Source organism: Parasteatoda tepidariorum, chromosome 1 (assembly GCF_043381705.1).
Source record: "Parasteatoda tepidariorum isolate YZ-2023 chromosome 1, CAS_Ptep_4.0, whole genome shotgun sequence".
NCBI classification, from domain to species: domain Eukaryota; kingdom Metazoa; phylum Arthropoda; class Arachnida; order Araneae; family Theridiidae; genus Parasteatoda; species Parasteatoda tepidariorum.
The window spans coordinates 30,071,830-30,099,756 of NC_092204.1; the positions used below are offsets into that span (position 1 = coordinate 30,071,830).

Here is a 27,927-nt window from a genome sequence, read left to right on the forward strand (position 1 = left end):
TAGTGTGTCATAATATTTTTTTCTAACTATTGATGTATTTGATTTATTATTATTATATTTTTTTGGCTTAAATTATAAGTTTGCGTTTATTATTTTTTTTAAAACTTAATATGTTTAGTAATATATGAATAAATATGGGAAATATATGTTTATATTTTTTGGAAAAAGAGAATGGATCAAAATAGGTTGAGATGGACCACTGATGTATTTTAATTTATTATTTTTTAACTTGCATTTTAATTGATATGCATTAATCATGCAGAATCTTTTGAATCGTGCTTGTTATGTTTTTTTTCTTCCTTCAAATCTTTAGTTATTTATTGATTTTTTGAAAAATAACTTTAGGCTTTCGTCAAAAAAAGAAGGAAAAGATGCTAGGGCAACTCTGCAAAATCGGAGAGAAAGAAATAGAAGGTAAATTTTATTAGTGGTTTCTATTTTGTAATTAAAATGTGCTTCATTTGAATTGTAATTTGGATACAATTACAATGTATGTATAGGGAAGAAAGGGGCTAATATGGAAATAGGGCTTACGTAAAGAGCTGGAATAATTCTAGTATTAATCAGTCGAAATTACCCAAAAATTTTAATAACTTCACAAAACTTCTGAATATCGTTGTACTCTTTTGTTTACATTTGGTTCACATGTTTTTTATGATGGTATTTTGAATTATTAAGGATATTATGTTAAATATTCATGAATGTGCTTTTTACTGATTTTAGTATTCATTTTTTTTAATTATAGGCGTACTCCACTTCNTCCTTGAATTTCAATCTCATCATAGAGTGGGAACCCTGTAGTCTTATATCTAATATTGTCGGAACTTTGGCAAGTCTAGAAGATAAGACTTTTCAGGATAATAGGTCTTTATAGTAAATCAACATTCAAACATGAGTTATTCGATAAAAAAAAATTATGAATAGACAATAATGATAATTTTATGTAACATTTTCTTATTGGTTGAATAACATTTAAAAAACTAAATAATGTTTAGTATGATAAAATATATTTATGAAAAAAAAAGAAGCTATAAAAACAACAACAAAAAATTTTCATGATGAAAAATAAATTTTTTTCCCCTACCCATTATTTTGTGAAAAAATAGCTGCATAGGTAATCGATAAAAGTAACATTAAAAAATAAAATTCCAAAAGTAGATTAATCCACTTAAATAACAAAAAAAAACTAAAACAATTAACTGAATTGAAGATTTTTAATGAAAACATCTTAAATTTAAAACAATACAAATTTCATCAGGAGATGCTTTTTTCAGACACTATTAATATTCATTTTTATTAGTATTTATAGTCTAGAATCTATCCGAAAAGCAGCAAAAATAAATTTTAAAAAAAATTCTTTTACTAATACTTTTTATTAAAAAATTGTAAGTGTTAAAATAATTTATTTTAATAAATGAAAATTTTTTTTGTTTATTTCGATTGCTAAAAAGTGCCCGGAAATGTAAACTTCCAGTGGATGGAAAATGTAAACTTCCATTTCCGTCTAAATTTCATTAAATGATGAATATGTCATATTGTTCAGTTGATATTAAACTCTTTCTTCATGAAGGAATATCCGCTGAGCGCTAGGAAAGAGATAACTCGCTCTCTACACAAAGTTTTTCAATATTCTAGTAGCGTTTTCAGTGATGTATTTACCAACATTTAGTATAGATTATTATTTTTATACTTGTAAACAAGGTTCATGATTTTTTTGATTTAAAAAAAAAAAAATCAGATTTTTTAAAATTTAAATTAGATTTTTTTTATTTATGTTCAAATACTCTGTAAGAACTTTGATTTATGACTAAAAAAAAACTTTATAAATGTTTAACCAAAATTCAATTAATATTAAAACTATATTATAAGAATATTTTAGAAGCTCTAACTACCTAAAACAATTTTTCATTATAATACATAGCTTTGAATGCATAGCAACCATTTTGAAACAAATGCATGATTGAAATTTAAAGACTAGATAAAATAGAGAATTTAAAGAATACTTGAACTATTAAAACGAAGAAGTTGCAATTACCAAACCATAATTTTAGTTTAAAATTGTGATTTCTTTTTTTTTCTCTTGATTTTTAAAATGACAAAATAAATGTAACAGATTGTGTTTATAAATGTAGTCATTCATCAAAAAATAAATCAATATTTAATCTATGTATTTTTATATTAAAATATTCATTTTTTTAAAATCCTATATCAAAATAGATAAGTTAAGCTAAAAAAAAATCTATGCACTCATTGAAATTTTCTTTCACAAAATTTTTTTATAGAAAATCTTATGATGTCAAAGATACTGTAAACATGTTATGAGAAAAAATAATTAAATGTTTACTTTAATCTGTACTTTCAATCTCAAGAATCAAAAGATTTTTAAAAATGTGTTGGAATTTAACGCACACCAAGAAAGAATTAATGCAGCAATAATAAATTTTAAAACTATTGCGGCAATTTATTTAAAATAAATTTTAAAACTAAGAAAATAAATAATAAAAGTATTAATAATTTGAAACACTGTTTTTTAACTTTTTAAATCAATATATATATATATAAAAAATCTGTTGATTTAAATCAATGATTTTTTAAAAAAAAATCATTTGATTCAAATCGTGATCAACAAACCCTGCTTGTAATCACAAAGTGAGAATTGCTATTGATTGCAATTGATTATTATTTTTCAATGTTAAAAAACAAGTTTTAAAGAAATTGACATTTTGTTTTAATTTTAGCACAGAAGCTGGAACAAAAGCATGCTTTTGCAGTAATAAAAGCATTAATTTAAATTTGCAAAATTTTTTTAATTAAAGCCAAATTCCATTTATTTAATCTTTTTCTTTAGAAATAAATTAAATAATAGTAAAAATAATTTCTAAAAGTGGTGTTTTATCTTTTAAACAGATTTTTACATATTTGGATTGTAATTCTGTCCTTAGTTTTAAATTAATATGTATGGCGCTTACCATTAATTAAAATGAACATTGTTTTTAATATTTACACAAAATTGTGCTTTTTTTGTTAAATTAATTCTATTTCGATTTTACGTGCTTCTTTATGAGTAAAAATAAATTATGTAATCAATTTATAACTTGTCCACATTTGCTCCATATCATTGAGGCTAGTGTAGACGGAACATCTTTTTAAAAAAAAATAATTTAGGATTATTAAAAAATTATGCATTCAATTTAGCTTATATTCTATTGAAAATGAAAATAAAAATTAACATTTTAATAATAATAATAATTAAAAATGTTCAAAATAAGGTTTTATTAAACATTTTGGAAAAATATATGAAAATTTTTTACTCTATCCCCCCTGTCCTATGTTTAAAATTTTGATGTGTTTACAGTGTTAGCAATGCTTTTAAATTCATTTTATATGTTCTTTTTTCTCATTACTTATTCTCACCATGTGTTTATAAGCCTTCAATAATTAAAAAAAAATCATGTGAAGAATTTTTCTTTATTTTTTGACAGATGTATGTTAATAACTCATACTGGTTATTAATTAATTAACTAGCATAATAAAATAAACAGATAGATATATTTTGTATCTGCAATTAAAAATTAATATCTAAAACAAAAATGTGCACAAATTTCTGAAAGATGGTGTTCTACAATGAAATCATAATCAATCGTTAAAGAAACATAAAATTTTCTTATTGAATTTATGACTGATTTTTTTTATGTATGTTTTGAACTAAATTTAAAATAGTTAATGAAATGAAATATTTTGAATAAAATGCCTCTAAAGCCTAAAATGTAAAACTTAGTTGAAATATATGAGTCAATCAAATTTTAATTGATTTAATTTAAAGTTTTAAATCTTAGATTCATTGAGATGTAGTATCTGTTGTCCATAGGATTTTCTATATGTATATATTATAAAAAATTTAAGTTTCCTAAACTAGTTACATAATATAATGAGAAATCTTATGAAATAAAATTCTTGAGCTCCTAAAAATATTTGCAAAAATACTTATATTTCAACATAAATTTTAATGAAGGATATTTTCTGATGCAGTGTAATTTGTTCAATTTATCTAATTTCATAAATTAGTTAAACTTTATAATTCATCTTGTAATTTTATAGATTTTTTTTTAAAGTTTGATTTGCACATTCCCTTGACCCTCCTCATGCACATAGGAATTTCAAAATGTGCTGCAACTTTATTTGCTACATTTCATGGACATTTTAGTATTCTTTTAAAATGTTAAATCATTTTAAATAAATTTTTAAGTTCATAAATACATTTTTATAAATTAGTTTAAATTTTTCAACAGTTTTTTTTAATGTTAAATAGATTTTTGCATTTTTCTTATTCCATGTGATTTATTCAATAATTCTTTTGATAAGCATAAAGGAATATTTTTATTTATTAAAATAAAACTCCACAATAAAGTTGTTTAAAAAAAAATTAACTAATAACTTATTTTGTAATACATACCATATTGGCAATGATATAAAAATATTTGTTTAAAAATATCACTGTCTTTAAATATAACTGTTGACATGTTTCTTAAGATGGAATTGAGCAGTTNGGGGTGACACAATGCGCCAAGTGCGCCTGAACGATCGCCAAACAGTTGCCAAACATTACAGAATTGAGCAGTTAATTGTTTATGTATAGTAACTTATGTCAAGTATTAAATAATAGTACGATGGAAAAAGTCCCAATTCTGGTGTGACAACAAGCATTTTTATATTTTATATGAGGCACTGAATTACTTTATATATAAAAATTGAAACAACTGTCAAAATTTGTATGCATTACTTGTTTGAATTATTAAAAAACGTAATGAATTACAAGCCTTTATTTGTCAAAAGAATTAATAAAGTATGGAGGCAGTTTCATTCAGTTTTGCAAATCTTTTTTTTTGTACATTTCTTTATCTGAATATTATTTCAAACTGGGAGATTTTATTACCCTGGTCGAGAATTGATTTGTGCTTTGTAAAGTTTTAATTATCTTTGACTAGTTAACAGTATTCACCTTAAAAATGAAATTAACAGGACATGGATTTTATATGTTTATTTCAAGATTTTTGAGTCTAATTATCTTTTTCATAAATTTATAGCAGTCCTGGTCTCTCTCCGAAAAGAGATGTAAGGTCTCGTGGATGGCGAGAGAATGATGATTTTGAATTTCCCAGAAGACGACATGAAAGTAATTCAGATCGAGATCAGTCTCGTAGCTCTCCTATAAGAAGTAAAGTTGTTGTTAAATCTAGTATTTCTAAGGGTAGTGAAGAACGTGCAAGAGATCGAGATAGATCTAATAACAAAAGTATTGGCAAGAACCGATCTGAATGGTCCCCTCCTCGGCGATCTAGGGAACGTGATTTTAAAAGCAATCGTTATTCACCAAAAAGAAGCTCTGCAGCTTATCATATAAATGTGCCTAAGTCTAGTGACAAAAAGACAGATGATGCTGATAAATCTAAACGTTTCAAATCTCTAACAGATGATTTATTTCGATACTGCAAAGATATGGATACTGCAGAAGATGAACAAAAAACTCCTAGCAAAAGCAGTGCCATCAAAAAGCCTGCAAAAGCCAAGAAACCGCAAGATAAAACGAAGGTATTTTCTTCTCTTGCCGATGATTTGATGCGATATAATAAAAATGTGGATTTCAGTTCTGACGATGGCGATGCTCAAGCAAAAAAGAAAACAGCTCCATCCCTTACTGATCAGCTGATGAAATACAATAAGGACAATGAATCCTGTTCTGATGCTGACAAAGTGAAACAATCTAAAAAGAAAAGAATTCCATCTCTTACTGATGAATTGATGAAGCACAATAAAGACTTAGAATCCAGTTCAGATGATGGTCGTGGTAAACAAAACTTAAACAAAATTGTGGAAAGTAATGCCACTGCAAATAATGAATCTGATTCTGTGAAACAGCCTAAAATAAAACCTTTGAAAACTGATTTGTTCCATTATTCCCAGCACGATGACAGCTCAGAAGATAGTCCAAATGTTAATGAGACTCTCCCTCAAATTTCTCAAAAAAGTTCTCTAGATAGTGAAATTCAAGAAGTAGGTTACATGAAGAAATCTTCTAAACGTGTCACTAACCATGCATTTGATAATGTATCTAATTTGGATGTTGCTTCTAGTGCAGAAAAAGGGATTAAGAATGAACCTCGCTTACCAGATGATTCAGATGACATGCATGATATATCAAATGAGGAAAGTTCTTTTAATCAGTCTGTTTCCCTATCTGATAATTTATCGCTTGAAGAAACTCGTGCAATACAGTTAGTGTCATCTCAATCTATCAATACAGAAAAGCCACCTAGGGATAGAGGAAGGTGGGATGTACAGGATTATCCCTTGGCTAATAATGATGAAGGCCAACAGGAAAAGAGATTACCAGTGAATGATGCTCTTCCTGCCGTTTTTGGTGTCTTTGATGGAAGTCTTGCCGATGTTGTTCCACTTCCTGATGAAGAACCCCCTGGAACTGGAACAACTTTTGTTGCTGATGATGAAAATTCTAATCAACCTGTAAGTAAAGATGTTTTTGTCTTATATTTTTATTCAATTGTAAATTTTCAAACTCTGCATTATTCACTGCTATTTAGAGTGTTTAACATTTTGTTACATTTCTTTTCCTACCTTTAAGCTGAATTCCTACTTGTCCTGATACAAATTATGTTCATATTTGTCCTGATATATATATATACAAGGGGTGATCAAATGAAAAGGTACGAAACGACACGGTGGGTACAAATGTAGACTTTATTCAAAATATACACCATATACAGGCCTGAGTACAACGATCCCACTGATGAACAAGCCTCAGGATTCCATGTTCCCAGAATTCCTGTGACCGTGACGAGACTCACTCAGCGTCCTTGAGTATGTCATCCGAATTAAAGCGCTTCCCTTTCAGATGTTTCTTCAGTGGACCAAACACATGGAAATCGCTGGGCGATATGTCCGGACTGTAGGGCGGATGGTCCAACGTCTCCCACTTGAACTTGGCTAGCGCCATGTGTGTGACTCTGGAGACGTGTGGACACGCGTTATCATGGGGCAGAACCACATCCCCCGTGAGCAGCCCTGGTCTTTTGTTCTTGATGAACCTGTGTAGGCGTCAGAGTGTCTCACAGTACACATCGGAGTTAATGGTTCTTTTGGTCGCATCATTTGGACGCGGCTTTTGATAAGAGCCTTGATAGTCCTTTAAATCTTNCTAGCGCATGCTCCGATCTCAGTCAGAGATTCCAATCGCTTCCCGAGATGTCTCGCTACGTTCTCCCATGGCGGAATATGCAAATATTTAACTGTTACGTTTTTTCGTTGTTTCGTACCTTTTCATTTGATCACTCTTTGTTTTTATATATATATATTTGTTCAGAACTTATGAACACGCAATTTTTAGAAAATCTACCTAATTTTTAGAAAAAAAATTACTTTCACTAGACAAGAAAAACTAGACTTCTTATCTTCTTGTATCATCTTTTTATTTTATTTAGTATTGATAACTTAAAAATCGAACTGCCTCTTTATTTTCCCCTCAGCAGAATGAATTTTTGCTGAATAAGTATTGGAAGAAAGATTTTCTTCATTAACCCCACCTTTTTTTTTCAGAATCGTATCTATTTTTGTTATACATACAACTTTTGTCATCATTAGTCAGTGACAGGCATTTGACCCTAAGTCCATCTACAGTAGGTGTCTCACTCACAGGCTACTGAAGAGCGAATATTTTAAATAAAAAAACCTTCCTTCAACATCACAATTTCTTTCTTTTTTCTCCATAAAAATAATCATGCTGAACTCCTAAATATGCCTGATATAAAAGCTCTTTTACTAGAAAATATTGCAAGTTTTAAATCAACTGTTATTTTGGTTTCTTTTACAAACGTTTTCTTACAATGTTGTAATAGAGAAGATTTAAATGTAAATATATATTTTTCTTCTTTAAAAGAGGCTGGGGAACCTCTTCCATCTGAGTGGCGAATATTTTTTTCCCCAAAGCCTTTCATTTTACATAATTTTTCATTACCTAAAAATATGAAGTATTGCACTCGATTTTCAGATAGGAAATCAATCCGTTTACTGATTGTTTTATTTTAATAAGTTGTGAACAGTCATTAAATCTGCGGATTATTGACTCTTTTTCTTGTATAGTTTTTGATATACCATGCCAACTCCCTTTCACTAAAACAACCAAAAGATTTGATTGTGGCCAATGGAACAAAGCTTGAAAGTTCTACTCCATTAATGTTTATTCAAATTAAATTATTTCTTGTCTCAAAAGACAAACTATATCATTTTAGGGTTTTAATTTGAATCATCTTTCATTGGTAGATAGAAGTACTGGGAGATATGTTACATTGTTTCAGATAAAATATTTACTCGCCTTACTAGGTATATTGGGGTAAAGGTGAACCATGTGAAAATTGATATTCTCACATGGTCTCAGTATGTCAGGCAGTATAATTTTTTAGTTCTGGTTGAAAAATATATTTTATTGTATTAGAAGTATAATACGAGGAATGATTAGTTAAAAAATATCTAAAATGTGTTGTACAGCCTAAAGAGAGGCTATTGATAATTTGTTAACAAGATATTAATTGTAAAACTTGTAATGAAATTAACACACTCATTTTCTCTGCTGCTTGAAAAAATACAACTAGAACAAAAAATTTCTTTTGTGCATAGTTTTTAAATTATATTCAAGTGTTATTTCATTTATAAATTAAATTTTGTTTGTTATTTATCACATAATTCATCTTGTTAACCATTTAAATGCCAAATTATAAAAGCAAATAACTTGAAATTTGATAAATTCACTACTAAAGAGAATCTGAAGACAATTTCAAGTAGTAAAAAAAGAAAAAAAATTAAAAACTTTTTTTTTTACATTTCTGTTTGACAGGGGCATTTTATACTAACGGTGGTCAAGATTATTTCAACTGTCATATTTTCGGTCGGAACAAAATGATATCCACTTAGAATATTATGAAAATGTAAAATCTAATTATGAGAAATATATTAATGGTTTCAACTTTTTTAAAGCAGTGGAGCATAATTCATGTGTTTATGATATTTTTACTAAATTGTTTTCTGGTCTAATAATTCTGGTGGCTCATCAAAATTCTTTTTCTAAATCTATTATATAATTGGGCTTTCACATTGTTTTTTATTTGCTCCTGACTATAGGATTTGATTTTAACATACATAGAACGGAATAACAGGCTCTTATTTATTTTCATCTATGTTTTGCATATCAATTAAAACTCCTGGTTTATCAAGATCTGGATGTAAGTCATCCAAAAGCGAAAAAATTTTCTGTCAAAGTCATTGTTTGTTTTATTGTTATGCATCTCTTGGACATAGTGCAAAGAACAAGCAAAACTTGTAAATGAGACAAAACAGACAAATTTTTTTTAACTTTCTCAGTCGCAAATTTATCATGAAAGTAAAATTTTTTATCTTGAAATCTAAAAATAGAATCTTTGAAATGCCAGTGTTCCAAAAATGAAGCATTTGGTTTTAAATTATTATTCTAAATTTAAAATAAAATTTTGAATTTGATGTCCAACAGGTTATCTCAAAAGCTTGTGAGTGTAGCTTGTATTATAAAAATTGGATTTTTGTTAAATTATATTACAAGCTGGATAAAAATTATATCAAATTTCTAAAATTCATAAAAAATCAAATCATTAATTAAATGGAACCAATCTAAATGCAAAAAATACTTCATGATGAAAATTTTAAATTTATGAAAAAATATTTTTTGGACTTTAATTGCTCATGAAATCAAACATCATATGTTCCATTTTAGAACATCGGCATCTTAATGTTTAAATTCAAAAATCTGTGAATTTTTATTTTATATCTAAGAGAAAAGGTTTTTTACTATTGATGTTGAAAGTTAAAGTAAAAAAGGTAGCAAACCTTACTATAAATTGTTATTGTTCTGTTTGTTTGGCATTGTCTCATTAATGTAGCTTGACTATGCGAAGAGTAATCGGTCGATGTTTGATTTAACAATCCTGCAGTCCTAACGAAGATTGATGTTCGTGATATCGCGAGTTCATAGAACAATAGCAAATGCTAATTCATAACTCGTAAATACTGGGTTTATTTTGACAGAAACTTTATTTTTCTATCCCTTTCCTTCAAAATTTTAATTTCGGTTCTAAGCAAGTATGTTAATGCTTTTTTATTGTAAATTTTATAAACATACTTTTACCTTCTTATTCAAGAAAAACTTGCCTATTAAAAGATTAAAATTGTTACTTTTTGTTGCAGTTCATTAGTTTGGCATTAGAAGTGCTAGAGCCATTTGTTTTAGGCATACATTATGTTTGACTTTGTGCAATTTTTTTTTAACTGTACATTTTTAAGGAAGCAAATTTTATGCCTTTTTATTCACTTTGCATTTTATGTAAAATAGTTCAAAATGTTTTATTCTGTCAATTCAATAAAATGGACTTTTTTTTTTAATAAAAATTTTTGTTTTCGTTTTCTAGGAAAATAATGCAGGAGAAAGACAGCTAGGGTAAGATGCATTTATTTTAAAATATTATTTTAATTAAATTTCACAAATTTTACGATTATTTGTTTTATGCCTAAACTTTTACCTATTTTAAAAATATTTCACTACATTGAGCACTTAAAAATTATAAGTTTTTATTTTGTTGTTTCTCTTTTACTTTATAAAGTTTATTAGTAAAATTCTTTCCCCCTACATACCAAAAGTTATTTGGAATTAATTTAAATTGTGAAAAATAATTTATATGGAACATTAGCTATAGTATTTACCTGGATGCTTTGGTATAAAGTTTGATAAATATTTGATTAAATATATATATATATAAAATTTCTAAATTTTAAAAGCAGGTATAAAAATTGTTTCACTACGATTACTCCATAAGATCGTTATATTTTCAATTAAATTTCCACTTCTTTTTCAAATAGATATTCGCAATATAAATATAGCTTATTTTTCAATAGTATTTTAAGACTTCCTCAAGGCTTAGCAAAAAATATCATTTGTTATTTATAAATTTAATTGTCTTATTTCAATATGTAAAAGCAATAAGAAGCATTATGTTAGTTTTATGCATATAATATTTCATTATTTTTCAGAGAAAGAAAAGTATTTTCTAATGAAAGCAAAGAACACAAGGAAAAATCCACTACTAGACCAATACACAAGTCTTCAAGATCAAGAAGCCCAAGCCCTGATGTAAAATCTCCAAAATCAAGTAGTTCACCAGGACCTCGCTCATCTACTAAAGCCTCTCCTGATAGAAAGACATCTAAGAGAATACGTTCACCCATTAATAGACGATCAAAATCACATTCTCCTCCAAGAAAGACTCGTTCACCTCTTTCTCGGCGTACTAGATCCGACCGACATTCTAAATCTCGATCCAGGTCTAGATCCAATCGCAGGTCAACGTCTCTAAGCAGAAATAGAGTTAGAAGGCGATACAGCAGATCTCCGGAATCTCGGTTGCGAAGATCCCGATCTAGAACTAGAGAGGAAAGACCATTGAGGCATCGTTCTTCTGGCGGTAGACCTCCTCCTCGTTCACCTGATCGTAGAGGAGCTTATCGAGGCCGTTATAGTAAAAGTCCTAGTTACCGCGGTAGAGCTAGAGCTGCAGGGAGGACCAGGCATAGTCGCAGTAGATCACCAATACGTAGAAGGAGAAGAAATCGGCGTTCAAGCAGTAGTTCTGGTAGCAGCTCCAGCAGAAACTCTTCTAGTTCAAGAAGTGCTAGTCGAAAAAGAAGAAATGCTCGTAGAGGTGCTAAAGGAAAGGGTAAAAGATCTTCCTCTTCTTCATCCAGCAGTAGTGCAGTGTCCAAAAGATCTGGAAGTGCTTCAACTTGATGAGAATGGTAAGGATAGGGTTTTTAAAATGAATATTGATTTCATTGTCATTTATGGATTCATGCCGACTGTTAAACACCTTTTTCCTGTCATGTTCAATTTTATGCATACGTTCAATTTCCTCATTGTCGTTTTCAGCATCAAATTCAATATTGTTTTTTGTAATGTAACCAATTCTGGTGAATATTGTGTAGATGTTGGACATAAGTTTATATTAATGAAAAATTAAAAATTTTGTTTTATCTGAACAAAATAAGTATTGAGTAATTATTATTATTATTTTTTTTGTGGTAATGAATGATATTTATTCTCATTTATGGATTTACGTCAACTGTTTTGCACCTTCATGTCATTCAATTTTATGCATACAGTCAATTTCCTCCATCATTGTTTTTCTTGTTTCCTATGGCTGTTTGAATAAAATAATTCATTGTTTTTGGCATCAAACTCAATATTGTTTTTTATAATGTTGTGGAACTAATATTGGTGAATATTGTGTAGATGTTTGACATAAATTTCTAATTATCGATTAAAAACTGTAAATTTTGTTGCATTTAAATACAGTTTTTAAAAAATCGCAGAATAAATATTGAGTAACTATTATTTAATTATCTTTGTCTTTTGTGTTAACAAATTAATTTTTAAAAAATGCTTTTAGGGTCACCAACTTCTAAAGAATATGAAAAACTTTCAGAGCATAATTCGCTGATTTTTTTTAAGGCATCCTACTTTTTAGTATATATTTAGCACACATTTTTTTAACTTGTAAACCTTTTCTTTTTAGTATTTTTTTTTTAAAGTAAGAAGACAAATAACATATTTTTAGATGAACTTATCTGTTCAATAGCAAAATAGTGAAACAATTTTGTAATGCTTTTATAAAGCTTGGTCATTCATCTTTAGGCAAATGAAATTTTATTGTTTGTTAACTTAGGAAATGTATTATTTAAAATTATCTTTTACAACAGAATGCTGTAATTTGAATACCTTGAAGATGGCATAAATAATCTATTTCTAGATTATATATATATATATACTACATTGCTTCATTATTTCACTGCTTTTGGCATCCAACTCGTGATTGTTTTCTGTAATGATGTGTAACTAATGTTGGTGAATATTCTGTAGATGGTGGATATAAATTTGTAATTGTTGATTAAAAATTGAAAATTTTGCTTTATTTAATTGAATTTTTTTTAAAATTGCAAATTAAGTATTGTGTAGTATAAGTTCAGAGAGGACTTTGAAAGTGTTTGCATAAAGGGGAGGGGGAGGTTGCAACCAGAGAAGCTCCAGGACTACTTGCAACTTAGCCTGTAATATTTACGTTAGTAATTATTTTGCCTCTTTTCACAGCATTGTTAATTATTGTCAAGGTCTAGAATATTGTGATTATTTAATTAATAACAAAGATTTAAAAAAAAATCTTTTATTTGTTATATTTTAGAATTATAAAATATACACTACATTCATTAACCATACAAGAGACAATTTGTGAAAATTTAACAGCAAATCCATTAAATTTTATTATTTATCTGAAAAATAACTTTTAATAAGTGATTTCTTTCTGTTTAAGTATCTTTGAATAACTTTAACGTTACAGTTTGTCTTATCACAATTATCTCATTTCCATTAAAGTGATTTATGATTCAAATTAATACAACTCTTTTTTATGTTAAGTTAGTGAATCATAGATATTAATTCTATCTAGTTTTTGTAATTACTTCTTGAGGAGTAAAATATTCTTTTACAATGTTATAGATATGATTTTTTTGGAAGATATTGTAAATTTCATTCTAAAATTAAAGTTTTTAATGAAGTAAATGATTAAATATTGAAAATGAAACTGCTGCAAAAAAGGTGTTTTATTTAAAAATATTTAGCTTTTCCTTACTTCCATTAATAAATTTTATGAATATATGATTCATTATTTTTATTTAGTACATATTATTTGAAAATTACTATTTGTGTTAATTAAATTTTCTTCGATATATATTTCTATAAAAGATATAATATTTTTAGGAAACCAAAAATAATATGCATGTAAAAATTGTTTAAATCAAATCTTTTTAGAAAAATTTATTAAATCAACAACCCTGATAATTATGAATTTGAATTTCTGACGAGCATCAAAAACAACTGTAAACTAATTAATATTAATTTAATATTATAATTATATTATAACATTGCGAAGAATAATTACTTCTCAGTTTAATTTATTTTGGCCTTGATAATGTTATATATTTTTCTACTATTAATTGCTCAATTGTTAATGTATTTTAATTCTTTCAAAGCGACACACTTAATCTTTAAAAATATTTATAAAATGAAATTCTATCAGGATTTATGTGTAAACATTACGTCATATTTCAAAAGACACCCTTTCACAGAACAATTTTTTTTCAACCCTGTGTCAAAGAATTTCTTTTTCATTAAGTAAATTGCTCTGTGAAATTTAGACTTTCTTAAACATTTTATTTTTATCACATTAGGACAAGATCTGCTATCCCAGTTTTAATACTCAATGTAAATGATATATTTTCATATCATCTAAACAATATGTTGACTACTAGGCAACATATAGTAAGTACACAAATCTTCCATAGCATTATAAATAAACCAATTTTTCTATTGCAAATAATAATTTCGGACTACAGAACATATTCAATAATCATCATCATTAACTACATAAGCTCATTGAATATCATTAAATCAAAATTTGTGAACAACAAGGATTTCAGATATTATACAAGTACAAAAACACATCTATTATAATGCATTCAAGTAATTTTAATACTTTTCATGCAGAATTAACATGTAACAAAAAAATATCTTGAATAAGGAACATTTTAGATGCATGTTTATATTAGAATTACAAATAAGTGAAATGAGGTAAATATAAGATAAAAATGCACAGTAAAAATGACATTTTATAATCAGTGGTAAATTGGTTTAGAAATTAGTTTATCAAAGTAGGACTAGATTAATAACTGCAATATAATTATTTACAAAACTCTCAGTTCAAATTTGATTAAGAAATCTGTACAAAAAATTTAATGGTAAATGCTTAGTGAACTAATATTACTTACTAATTATACTTATAAACATTAAGTATAATTACAATAAAAAGATAATGACAATAAATACAATGATAATAGCTGAAAAATGACTGTTCTTTTTTGTTCTCAATTGCCTGTTTCGTTTCATGCTATGTATTACATACATATATGCCAAAGTAGCTAGGAGGGGAGAAAAAAAAGACAGCTTTATTGTATTTTAGATTTAGAAATAAGTTGTTTTGGTAAATCTGGTTGGTTTTGCCGAAATATTAGTTGTACTGCAAACTGTCAATAAGGCGACGATTGTTAAAATTAGAATGTAGAGACCAAGACATTTTGCTCGTTAAACCTGAGTAAGTATTTATTGAAAATAAAAGCTGCAATGTACAGTGTACAAAAAAAAAAAAAAAACTAATAACTTTTGATCCAGTTTTCAGATTTCCATGTACAAAGATTCTATTTTAATGGTTATAGTGGCTAAGCTATTAAATAAGCACACTATTTAATTAATGCAGATGATATTTAAATTACAAAGTCAGACACAATTATTTTATTTTATGAAAAATTGGCGTTCCCCTAATTTCATTACTTAAAATGCTGCACAAATATTTCTCTCTATTTAACGTTAGTCCTTTGGCTCATTATGATTGCTTCTCGGGCGATGAAAATCCAATCATTTATCAAAAGTTGTTCCATTTCTTATTTTATGCACTGTAGAAAACTTAACAAGAAAACGCTTAAAAATGGCTTACTTTATCAATTTACACCAACTAGTTAAACATATGATTCTTTTTTTGAAACTGAATTTAGGCAATTGGTCGACACACATGCAACCCTTATCATGACATAAAAATACATTATCACTAACACCTGCTGATAGTAGAAAAGTTTGTGATTTCTCAACAAATTCCTTGTCTTAGAATGAAGAAAATGCTTATTTGTTTCTTATAAATATAGCAGCTTTTTTGATAAAATTTTAAATTTTTTTTTATTTGGATTAAACTTAGAGAATTAAATTGACTAAAAGCTATTATTATTTAAATTTAGTTTTCTCTGCATGTAATAATAGAAATAACCCTTCTGAAATTAAATAAAATCAAACTTTAGATAAAATTTTTGGGTTTACAAAAGAATCCATAAAAAAATATCTTTTTTTCCCATCCATGTTTAAATATGATGTAAAAACTAATGAATTAAAAATTAATTGTGATATAAGGAAAAAAGCTAACAGTTCTTACTTTTACTAAAGAGTTTTAGTATGAATAGTTCTTAAATCATTGCATATTTTCATAAAAAATATCAAAGCGGAAAAATACTACTGACTGAATAATAACATAGTTTTCTATACCAATTATATATAGTAGGTAACCTATCATTGTCTAAATCACATAAAACTAATGATAAATACTTGTAACAAAGATAAATTTGAATAATTTTTTCTAAAAATTAAACCACCAAAGAGATAATACATAAATCCCTACATCGTGTTCCAAACAAAAAGAAAAGGCTTTTTTTTTAATACACTAAAAAACATGAAAGTGAATTATATCTCTAAAAATAAATGCTAAAACTCACTGATCAGAAAAATAATACTGCTTTAGCAATCTGTAGTTTATGTAGATTGCTTTAAATAAATTAATACAGCTATAATGACTTACAACAAACACAATCTTAATTCTTTTTTTGGTTCACTTTTTACAGGAACTATCTGTTTTACAGAAGATAAGATTATAACGGAATAATTTTCAAGAATTAGTTAAAATTTTTCTCGATCACATAAATCTCCACTAAATAAGTAATGAGAGCATCAGTATTTTTGTATAAAAATGACAAATAAATAAATTGAATTTGAAATATTATATTTCAAATGTAATTTATGTAAATTTTTCAAAACAATAAATCTGACCGATTATTCACATATTCAATATGTGATCAGAAACATCACCCGTGTGCTAGTAATTTCTGAAAATAAAAGAGCAACTAGGCTAAATCATTAAAAAATAATTTAGATCCCAGTAATAGGATAATCAATTTGAGATTCAAATACATCTTAAGAGCTCAGTCTACAGAGATGTTTGTCTACGACTTAAAATTTGTCATAGACTGTTGTTGTAGTAGCAAGGATCATGTGGGGAAGGGGGATTGCTGAGGCTACTACGACTTCCAGGACCTGAGAAATCTAGAACAGAGTCCACTTCGGTCATTTGGCGCCATCGAGCCCAAATATCAAGAGTTGATGAATTTGGAGATGACGGTCCACTACTTGATACAAAAGATGGGGGGCCGCTCCATAAAATACCTAAAAAATTAAAAAAATATGTTTTATGTTGGTATTAAATATGCATAATAGAACACAAATTATTTACAGAAGCACAAATAAATTGCCAGGATAGAATATCATCAATAGCTTGATAGCCCAGGGTGGGCCTTGGCCTTCTCAAGAAGTTTTTTCCTGCTAGCGTTTTCAGTTCTTAAGACCAAAAGGTCTTTTTTTAGGCCATCTATCCATCTCAAATACGGTCTGCCTTTTTTTTCGTTAGCCAACTGGTCTGGCATTTAAAACTTTTTTTTTGTCATGCGGTCTTCATCCATTCTGATAACGTGGCCTGCCCATTTTATTTTTTGCCGTTTAATAATGTCAGGTTCATTATATGAGTGATAAAGCCCTAAATTTGTTCTAAGCCAGACATCATTTTTTTTTTAAATTCCTCCAAAAATACTTCTCAAGACCTTTCTCTTACAGGTGGTACCTAACATAACCTCATCCATACAAGATATGTTAAAATTGATCTTAAATGAGATTTACATAATAAAACTTTAGTTTTTCTATGAACTACATTAAATTTTATATATTTTCAAATTCCATTAAAACATCTATTGGCTATAATGATTCTTCCTTGTAATATTGTTCCTGTTGTTGATTGCAAAACCCAAGTAAATGAAATTGTCAGGATAGAATATACCAAATAAATTATAAAAAGATCCCTGCTACAACCAATGCATAGTGGTCTATTTAAATGAAAACAGACATTATAATATCAGGTCGTTATAAACATGAATGCACAAAAATACCATTGTTGACTCGAACTTGGCTCATTTTGATTAAAAATTTCAAGTGTTAAAACAAATTTATTAAAAAACCAAATGGAAATAGTATATTTGAAGAAATCAGTTAAACAAATCGCAAATTTCACTTGAGTGTAACAGTGATAACTATCAGGTTGTTAATGATTTAAATACTGGCTTATTTAAATCATTATTTAAAAAAAAGACCAATATAAATCATTACAGTAAAAAAATGATCAAGATATATTATCATTTTTATAGTAATCGGATAAAAATAATTTAATCATTAAATAAAATTCTAATATAAATTTAAGCAGGTGTTTTTTTTTTTTGTTTTGTTAATATAATATTTTAATTACTTGGTTAGAGGATAGGTAAGTCAAATATTAATTTATTTAGTATATAATGCTTTATTTTAGGACACCTTTCAATTTTTATCTTTAGGATATGGGTTAATGTCTTTAATAAATTCTTTCTCTTTAGGTAAACTATATTTAGAAGATAATACAATAAACTGATTAAATTTAATGAAATGAAAATACTACAACCACTAAATGATTATATAAAAAAATAATAACACCTCAATTGGCAAAAGTTAAATCAAATTTTACCCTTAAATACAGAATAATTGAATTAAGAATAAAACTTACAATCTAAAAAAAAGCAATTTAAGCTAAAAAAATAGTTTTAAATATAAGTGTTTCATTGTTTACTTTTCTATTCGAAAATATATTTGTTTACAAGTCAATAAAAGAAGTTAAACCACTGATGTGTCCAGATGATAACAAATACTGTGTGACTCATACACTAGGCAACTATCACTAACATTAAATGTTATCAAAACGCTATCAGCTGGCAATTAGGCTATTGAGATATATTATCTAAAACATGTAGTAAACAGCTCTTCATACTATTATTCTCTTCTTACATACTTTTATTACATCAGAGATTAGAATTTCTTTATGCTCACACATCAAAAGTTTTGTGACCACTTTTACAGGTAACGTAGCAATTAATTTGTTTTAAATTATTTTAACAAAATACTCTGACAAATAATGAGAAAGCCTTTAAAATAAATTTCAAAGTGTTAAAACATATGGCCCTTTAAAACCCATGTCTTGGTTGAAGGGCAAAAATAGCATTCCAAATTATTAGAAATATTAAAATTTACTTATAGAAATAAAAAATTAAATGTGTTTTAACAAGTGAGCTTTTAAAACTTTTTATTTCTTTAAACATTTAACTACAATATTTCGATTTAGTAAGAGTTAAAACTATAAAAATTTGCTTTAAAATGGACTCTTAATTGATAAAAAATCAGCATTTAAAAATCATAACTTTTTTTTTAAATAATTGCAATAATCGCATTCTAGATAGGTTCGAAATTTTAAAATCTATTTAAAAATAAATTCTTAATTGATAAAACATGATATTCTTTATAGTCTTTAAAAATCTTTGGTAGCCTTATTTTTTTTCCCACAATATTTGTATAAAGGAAGTAAAAACTAAAATTTATTATATTTCGCTAACCATCAAACCTCAGAAAAAAAAATTTAATCTTCAAAAGTCGTAACAAATTTAATCTTCCATAATAACAAGATAATAAAATTTAATCTAAGCATTCATATAAGGGATGAACTTACAAAAAATTGAATACCAATTTGTAAAAAACTTACAAATAATAAAAAATTAAATCCTTTACTACATAAGAATAAAATAAGAAAACTAAATAATAAATAAATTTATTTATTTTAAATAATCTAAGTTTATAATCATAAAAAAGAAGGCTATTTCCTAAAATCAATTATAAGTTTATAGAAGATTTAAAAAGTGTTTCAAATATGTAGGTCGTACACATTTTCCAAATTTTTATGTGCTTTGACAACAATTTACTTAAAAATTTTAAATTCGGACTAGAACTGAAAAATGTAATACAATTTTAAACTGGTATTATAATTTTGTAAAGTAATAAAATACTAACATTATAAACAAATAAACTCATACTAATGTAAAATAATATTTATTTATTTATATTTTGGTAATAAAAATAAAATAATAATGAATATTTAATAAATTTCAGACCAATGAAACATTTTAGATTTATAAAGAGTTTCAGATGTGTTATGTAAAAAAGAAATGTTTAAGAATGTTTCAATACATCATAACTAGTCTTATGTATATTTTACTCATTTTTGTAATGATTTATTTTTTAATACTGTTGACTCGCGTTATAACGACCCCATCGGGACTGCCCCAATCTGGTCGTTATATCAAATGGTCGCTATATCAAAATGAGCAAATTTCCTTTGAAAATCGGTCACATAATGGCTTTAAACGTCATAATGCATGCATATACTATTTGTGGTATACATGTTATAAACCAAAAAAGGATAGGACGCATACATTAATAAAACATAATGACACTTTAACAATTGAATTACAACTGTTAACAATTAAGAATTTTATTTTAAAGTACAGATTAAAAAACATTGTATGACAAAAAAAAAAAATCTAGTTTCTAATGAATTAATTTTTTTATGTACATAATTTGCGGTATATATAACGAATTTTTTTTTTATGTACATAATTTGCAGTATTATAAAGAAGAGTAAACCGAGGAACATAAACGAGGCTTCATTAGACGAAGACATTAATTTTTTGATGTGCATTAATTTGTTGAAGTTACATGTTAAGAGGACTTAACATATGTGTGCTTGTTCAAGGTCAACCCTTCAACCCCACTTTTCAATAGGAAGTTAGAAAAGATCGGTATTCAAATTCAGAGAGGGTCGTTATATTAGGAGTTGACCTTTTTTACGGTCGTTATAGCAAGAGTAAAATAACGTTATCTTTTATGGATGTGAATTGGGACTCCTTCACAGGGTCGTTATATCATGTTGGTCGTTCTATCACAGGGTCGTTATAACACGAGTCGACTGTATTACTTTTGAAAAACTATTTTTTAACAACATGAAACACAATGTCTGTTTTCAAATGATAAAAATTTGTATATATAATTAAAGGTTGTTTATTCAAGTTTTTAGTTAAGATCTGTTCTTTAACTAAGATCTACATTACATAAGTATTGGGTACTTGGTTAAAATTTCAATATCCAGACAAAACTAAAGAAATTTATTGCCAAGAATCTGGCTGAAGTTGTATTTAACTTTATTACTATGTACTTATATCAATAAAAAGATCCGAATATCTGGCAATGAGTAATATTGATTTAAGAATGTTTCAATTACAGTAATTACACTTTTTTTTAACATGAAATTATCAATATAAACTTCAGATAATTGAACTGCTTTTCATAGATACTGGGTGAAAGAAATTTTTGAGAAGCACAAGGCTTTTCAGGGATATATAAATTAAAATGTAGAGAAAATTGGAAAAAAATGTAATAAAGATTTATGAAAAAAAGAAGAAAAAAAATAACTAAAAATAATAATTTTTAAATTTTGTTTTTATCATTAAATAAACATAAATTTCAGATAACTGAACTGCTTTTCATAGATATAGGGTGAAAAAATTTTTTAAACAGGCCCAAGGCTTTTTAGGGATATATAAATATATAAGTTAAAATGTAGAGAAAAATTGGAAAAAAATGTAATAAAGATTTATAAAAAAGAGAAGAAGAAAAATAACTAAAAATAATAATTTTAAGAATTTTTGTTTAGTTTTTATCATTAAGAAAACATGAAATTATCAACATAAACTTCAGATAACTGAACTGCTTTTCATAGATATAGGGTGAAAGAAATTTTTAAATGGGCCCAAGGCTTTTTAGGGTTATGTAAATATATAAGTTAAAATGCAGAGAAAAATTGGAAAAAAATTTAATAAAGATTTATGAAAAAGAGAAGAAGAAAAATAACTAAAAATAATAATTAAAAAATTTTGTTTTCGTTTTCATCATTAAAAAAAAGTTAAAAAGCCGAAAACAAAATAATGAAAAGATATAATCTTGTCATCAGCTTTCTTTTCTTTTAACCTTTCAGTCTTTATTGTAATATTACTTTCTTAATGCAGTATTTTAGAGCGATGAAACATGCCAAAAAAATGCAGGCTCCATTTTTATTAAGTAGTGAAAAAATTTTATTTCATATGAAATGGAATTTATCGGTAATAATTATGGAAATATTAAAATAAATCTTCCGACATTTATGCTTAAAATGAATCGGAATATATACTTTAAGCCTGAAAAATTCGAAAGTTTAAGTTGCTATGAAACAAAACTCTCTCTACATTAAAAAGTTGTGAGAGCCTCTTTAGCCTCTGTATTTTTTAAGAAACGATGACGAAAGCGTTTGTTGAAAATTGTATAGGGATTTCCATGGAATAAAATTCATATACCGATTAAACTATTAAAAATATTAGTTTTTTTTCTTAAAAGGAAAAAAACCTTGCCTTCTAAAGACATTATGAAATCTCCCTGAATATTAGGATGTACTTACTATTAGAAGGAGATACAATAGGTAAGGCAGATGGTTGAGATGTGGATGAGTTGCCAGATGAGGCTGATGAAGATGTGGGTAATTTACACATGGTCTGAAGAGACATACGAAAAGAGGCACTGGTCATGCGTTCCAGGAAACTATCCAACTGCTTTAGAGACAGAGCATTATGAAGAGTCTCCAGGGGGCGAATAGTAGGCACATTGCAATAACCATCTATTGAAAAAGATTTAATAACCAGTTTTCCTTTAAGTAATTCAAGAAAAAAAGTATTTCTGATAGAAATACTATCAATAAACAAAAAATCAAATTTGGTAAAATAATTTTTTTAATACCAAAGCAACTTGAGACAAAATTTAAATTGGGAGTAGTATTGGCAATTGAGTTTTGAATGATGGTAATAAATAAAGAGATTTTGCAAACTTATGAACAATTTAAAATTTAAAGAATCCATATTCTTGGCAACATCACTCATTGACCATCAGACTGGAGCCTTTCTGAAGTCAGTGGTTAAACCAAAAACTGACTGTGTCCCCGAGGCCCCATAATGGAAAAACTAAATATTTGCATTTTCTCATTTAGTTTTTCCATTATGGGGCCTCAAGGCGCAGTCAGCTTTTGGTTTAACCACTGACTACAGAAAGGCTCCAGTGTGTCCCTTCATGAAGTGCTGTTTTTGTGCTAACATAAATGTCTTTAGAATTTCATTTTTGCTTGTTCTTGGCTTCTAACTTTTCATTCTAATTGATTTTTTTAAATATTTATTAAATCAAGAATATATTGGTGGAAAAAATGAATGTGCTTTGAAAACATAAGCAACAAAATAACATAATTTTTTAATTGAAGCAAATGAATTGCATCCTTATATATACTTTTCTACAAACAGTACACGTTTTTTCATTATGGTTATAGCAAATCCCTAGCTGTTAGTAAACTTGATTTTATCATTATTTGAACTTCAGAAATATGATTGTTTGTTGATGTTGCTATGAAATTTATTTTTTATCTGTCAACACTCGAAACTTTCTTAAAAAGTTTTTTTTCTAGAGGTAGTGAAATAAAAATTGTAACAATAACAGTAGACAGAAATTTCATAAATTTTATCAGTACCTAGAGCCACACCAATGATTATTAGATAGTCTATATACGTTTAAATTAATTTAGTATAATGATAAGAGAGAACCTTGATGGATTGAAAGATCCTTGAATGGATTGAGAATAAAATTACATTAATAAAACACAATTATTCCCAGGAGTATACATGGGTATAAATTAATGAAAATTTGCATGTGGAATTTTAAATTAAAAATTATCCTAGCTCTCACCTCCTCTCATACTACAGTAAATAAATAAAATAATAATAATTTATTTCAAATTCATTACCCGTAGATGAAGGTGGGACTGCATTTTTAAGTTCTGGGGCACTAGAGGATCCACTTATAACAGCAGTACTAAACAAACTATTCGTTGAACCTAAATAAAAATAAATTTCTATAAACATTTTCAATCATAAGGCCAGACATACAAACTGCAAAATCCTATAAAAATCATAACATGCGTTAGAAAGAAAAACAAAGTTGTATGCTTCTCAAATATAAATTATTTAAATAAAAACCATTTTCGATGACGAAATATTAGTATTTATAAACCATTTTGATTTTTAACAATTTCTACCATCTATGTTAAAAGAAATCATAAAACTCATAGCTTAATAAAAAGCAAGATTTTTGAACACAATTTTTTAATAATTTAAAATGAAAAAAGCATGCACTCTCCTTTCAATAAGCTTATTTGTACTACAAATTACAAAACTGAACAGTTTAATAGGCTCGATGCAAAACATATATACAGCTGCTATTTGTAAAGTAAAATTATACAGTTCTGTTAATTAGATATGAAATCTACCTATTATACCGATTTTGAAGATGCTGTTGACATTTCAAAAATGTCACCAACCGCACTAACTGACCAGAATATATCCAGAGTACAATTCATACTATATCTGCATCAAAAAAGATAAATAATGATGTATGTGCAAAGGAATTATTTCTCTTGGATTACTTAAAATTTAAAAGTATGATAGATTCTTTGAAAAAATTTTCTTTTTCAACAAAACAGAAAATTAGATATGGGACAAATAATGCAAAATACATTTAAATTCTGAAAAATTGATCAAATCTTTACTGATTTAATTAAAAATATTATGTCTCATGTAATCAAAAGATATAAAATGAAAAGCAATTTTATATATATACATACAACAACAAGTGGCAGACAATTTTTAAATTAAATCCAAATATCTGATTTTGTCAATGAAATGTGATATTCTAAATTAAACTAATAATTGTTTTACATTTCTAAACCAAAAGAAAAATTTAGTATTATCTTAAAGCATAATATTAAATAAAAATTTCGGATTATAATATATACACTGGATAATGATCCAAGGATAAGTGTTTATTCTGGTTTGAAAGAAATTTCTGATAAACCATAATGCAGAAACTTAAGATATGATGATACTCGAATTGTAAATCATGTCCAAATAGGTCAAATTTAATTTTTACCGAAACACACAATATAATAGTTCTGAAATGAACATTACAAGTAATTTTAACTGTCATAAAATATTCTTAAACACAATCCTGAGTACATTTCATTAACACAAAAAAACATTTAAAAGTATTTTTATAATATATTTAATCACTTTATGTTTTTGCAAAAATTAACAGGCGGAATTTTATTGAATTTTTTTACTCAATACATCCTTTCCCATAGCTGGTTTAACTGAAGGATGAGAAAAACAGAGTTTTTTTTATTTACAAGTCTGTTAGAATAATTAAGTTCTAGATTATTGCAAAAGTTTAAGTCTGATTTCAATCGTAGTAAAATAGAGCATAGTTCTTAGCATTTAAAACTTAATAATATACATCATATTTTCATAAAACATAAAAAATTAATAAATTATGAATTTTTTTTTTTACATTTTCCGATTCTATCTCTCAACGCTTCACACATTTTTGAAATTTTTTCTCTATAAAAATTTCAAGGTTTTTCATAGTTATTTATTTTCTTCATATTTATTTATTTTTTTCGCCATTTTATTTATTTTGCCAAAAATAGAGTACATGAAAAATTCAAGTAATAAAAGTGAATTTCTTCTTTTAAATTCATAAATTTTTGATTAACTAAATAAGTTAAGATTAACTAAATATAGATATGCCTATTTGATTGACTAAATATGATTGTTTTACTTAGATTTCAAGATTAATCCTTTGACATTAACTGTATTTTTTGAACTCGGTTAGGAATACGATAAGTTATTTTCCTCATGGAAAACTGATTTCCCCATTTGCTAATCATTAGAGATATACTGCGCTTAGCAGAAAAATTTTCTGTACTAACGCTAGAATCAGCCCAAGTAGCAAATCAGTTAAAGGGTTAAGTTAATTGCTCATAGTACTTTTACACAATTTTTTGTTGGAAACATTTATCTGAAATCATCCAGGACACATACCACTCCTTTTCAAGAAAATAAAGGGAATTTGCAATCACCCGATGCCTGTAGTTAATGAAAGTATTTTAACCTGTAGTAGTTTTTTTTAATTAATAAAAAATGTTTTAGACAGAAAAATATCTTTTTTTGGTTCAATAATTGATTTTACAAATCATATGAAAGTTAAATTTAATGTATAAGGGACTTTCAGAGAGGCAAGTAGGCCAAATATCCAAGGCGGAGTAATGATGATACTTGAAATTTATATTTTAGTAATAAAAAAATTTAAATTTTTTTTTTGACAAAAAAAAAAAGAAAAGGAAAATTAGTATTATTTTTAGCTTGTCAATTTTGTTTTTGATTATATAGATGAAATAGAAAAAAAGTAAATGGACAATTTTCGGCCCCACACAAGAAAATTTCATATAAATCAGAATACGATTATAATCATTAATAAATAATACAATCAGAATTAGATTTGAATAAACATTTATTAAAGCAGAGCAGGAGGAGATACAGGAGATTCCTAACTTTTAAAGGTCACTAATATTGTGTACATGAAGTATAATAATGAAACAATAATATAAAAACTGAAGAGGAAAAAACATAAAAAAAAGTTAAGTTGTTCGTTTTTAACAAAGAAATTCCAAAAAGAAAAAATATATCATAAAATAGGAGAAAATCAAGAGTCCGAAGTCTGAAATCTTTTACTTTTTTTTTAATTGCAAGAGAAAAAGTAATTGATCTCTTCGCCCTTTAAAACATTATCACATGCAGAGCAGTCAAATCAATCTACTAATTAGGTGAATTATAGATACATTAAAATAAGTTTAGTTTAATTACAAATGAAAACAAGTTATCAAAATTACAAAATCAAATAAAAGAGCATGTTTCTTTCCTGGAAATATTTACCTGAAAAGCAGTGAAGTCGAGAAGTGGAGCAAAAATATTTACCATATACTTTGGGAAGGTCTGCAGCGCTACACATTCTCAGGTATGAACTCAGCTGCCCTGGAATTGAATGTCTATGCTGAAAGCTCTCTAAAAAAGCACCAAATATTTTTCTTTTCAAAATTACATTCTGATTTTATAGTAGGTCAATATAAAATTGTAACGAATTAAGAAATTATAATAACAAATTATATGATTCTCTTATTTTAAGAGAAAAATTTGCACAATCTTTGTATAACTTTTGCAAAGATAAATGTTTTGAATATTTTTATTAGGAAATTATCAGGCTAACATTGCAATAATATGACAGATGCTCTATAAACATGGTAATAAAAATACAATCTAATAAATATACTTTAATGTATAGTTAATAAAAACAATATATGAATTTAAGTAATTCGTAAATAATGATTAATAAATTTTAAATATTGTAAATTGTATTTAAACTGATTTAGCAAAAGAAATAAAAAATAGTTCTAAAAATAAAATGTCCCCCCCCCCTTCAAATTTGTTCTTTTTCACTAATAGAATAAACATGAATAATTTTTTACTCTATATAACTAAATATTCACTAAGAAGACTCTCAACAGTTGAAAGTTTTCATGTTAATATTGATATGATTGCCAGATTTTTAATATAATGGAATATCTGCAAGGGACGTAGTGGGAGTATTTCAATCCTGATTGGTTGTAGAAATGTGGCATTTGTTTACATTAGCATCTGTTCTTTCTATTTTATTTCGAGTAAGCTAAGCCTGTCAGTTATCAATTCTCTTAAGTGACACATTCTATATTCTTACACAAAGATTTCAGTTCTTTCATTTTATATTCTTACTTAACAAAGACAGGCATGAAGCAATGCAGAACATAAGCTAATAATGCATCAAAGTTGCCAGGTACACAAAATGAAGATATATCACAGTTACAATAAAATGCATCAACAAATAATAAATCTAAGTTAAGTTAAAGACGTAGATGAGAAAGAATTATATTTCAATAAATTTGATGTGCAATACGCTGCATT

General features: G+C 26.8%; 2 protein-coding genes across 26 annotated transcripts in view; one reads left to right on the plus strand and one right to left on the minus strand.

Moving 5' to 3' along the window:
• Positions 1-13,058, plus strand: part of LOC107445353 (peptidyl-prolyl cis-trans isomerase G) — a 34,533-nt gene extending 21,475 nt beyond the window's left edge. For all 3 annotated transcript variants that reach the window (XM_016059729.3, XM_016059731.4, XM_043043788.2), the window contains exons 14-17: positions 346-414; positions 5,085-6,522; positions 10,506-10,534; positions 11,125-13,058. In XM_016059729.3, coding sequence (XP_015915215.2) covers positions 346-414; positions 5,085-6,522; positions 10,506-10,534; positions 11,125-11,878 — 2,290 coding nt within the window. In that variant the 3' untranslated portion in view covers positions 11,879-13,058. The remainder of the gene's footprint in view (positions 1-345; positions 415-5,084; positions 6,523-10,505; positions 10,535-11,124) is intronic.
• Positions 13,059-16,439: 3,381 nt separating this feature from the next.
• Positions 16,440-27,927, minus strand: part of LOC107445351 (inositol hexakisphosphate and diphosphoinositol-pentakisphosphate kinase) — a 65,643-nt gene continuing 54,155 nt past the window's right edge. For 17 of the 23 annotated variants that reach the window (XM_071178194.1, XM_071178179.1, XM_016059723.3 and 14 more), the window contains 4 exons: positions 26,866-26,994; positions 23,844-23,933; positions 22,461-22,676; positions 16,440-17,236 (listed from right to left, as the gene is read on the minus strand). In XM_071178194.1, coding sequence (XP_071034295.1) covers positions 17,034-17,236; positions 22,461-22,676; positions 23,844-23,933; positions 26,866-26,994 — 638 coding nt within the window. In that variant the 3' untranslated portion in view covers positions 16,440-17,033. The remainder of the gene's footprint in view (positions 17,237-22,460; positions 22,677-23,843; positions 23,934-26,865; positions 26,995-27,927) is intronic. The other 6 variants (XM_071178196.1, XM_071178195.1, XM_071178199.1 and 3 more) reach the window with 3 other exon arrangements.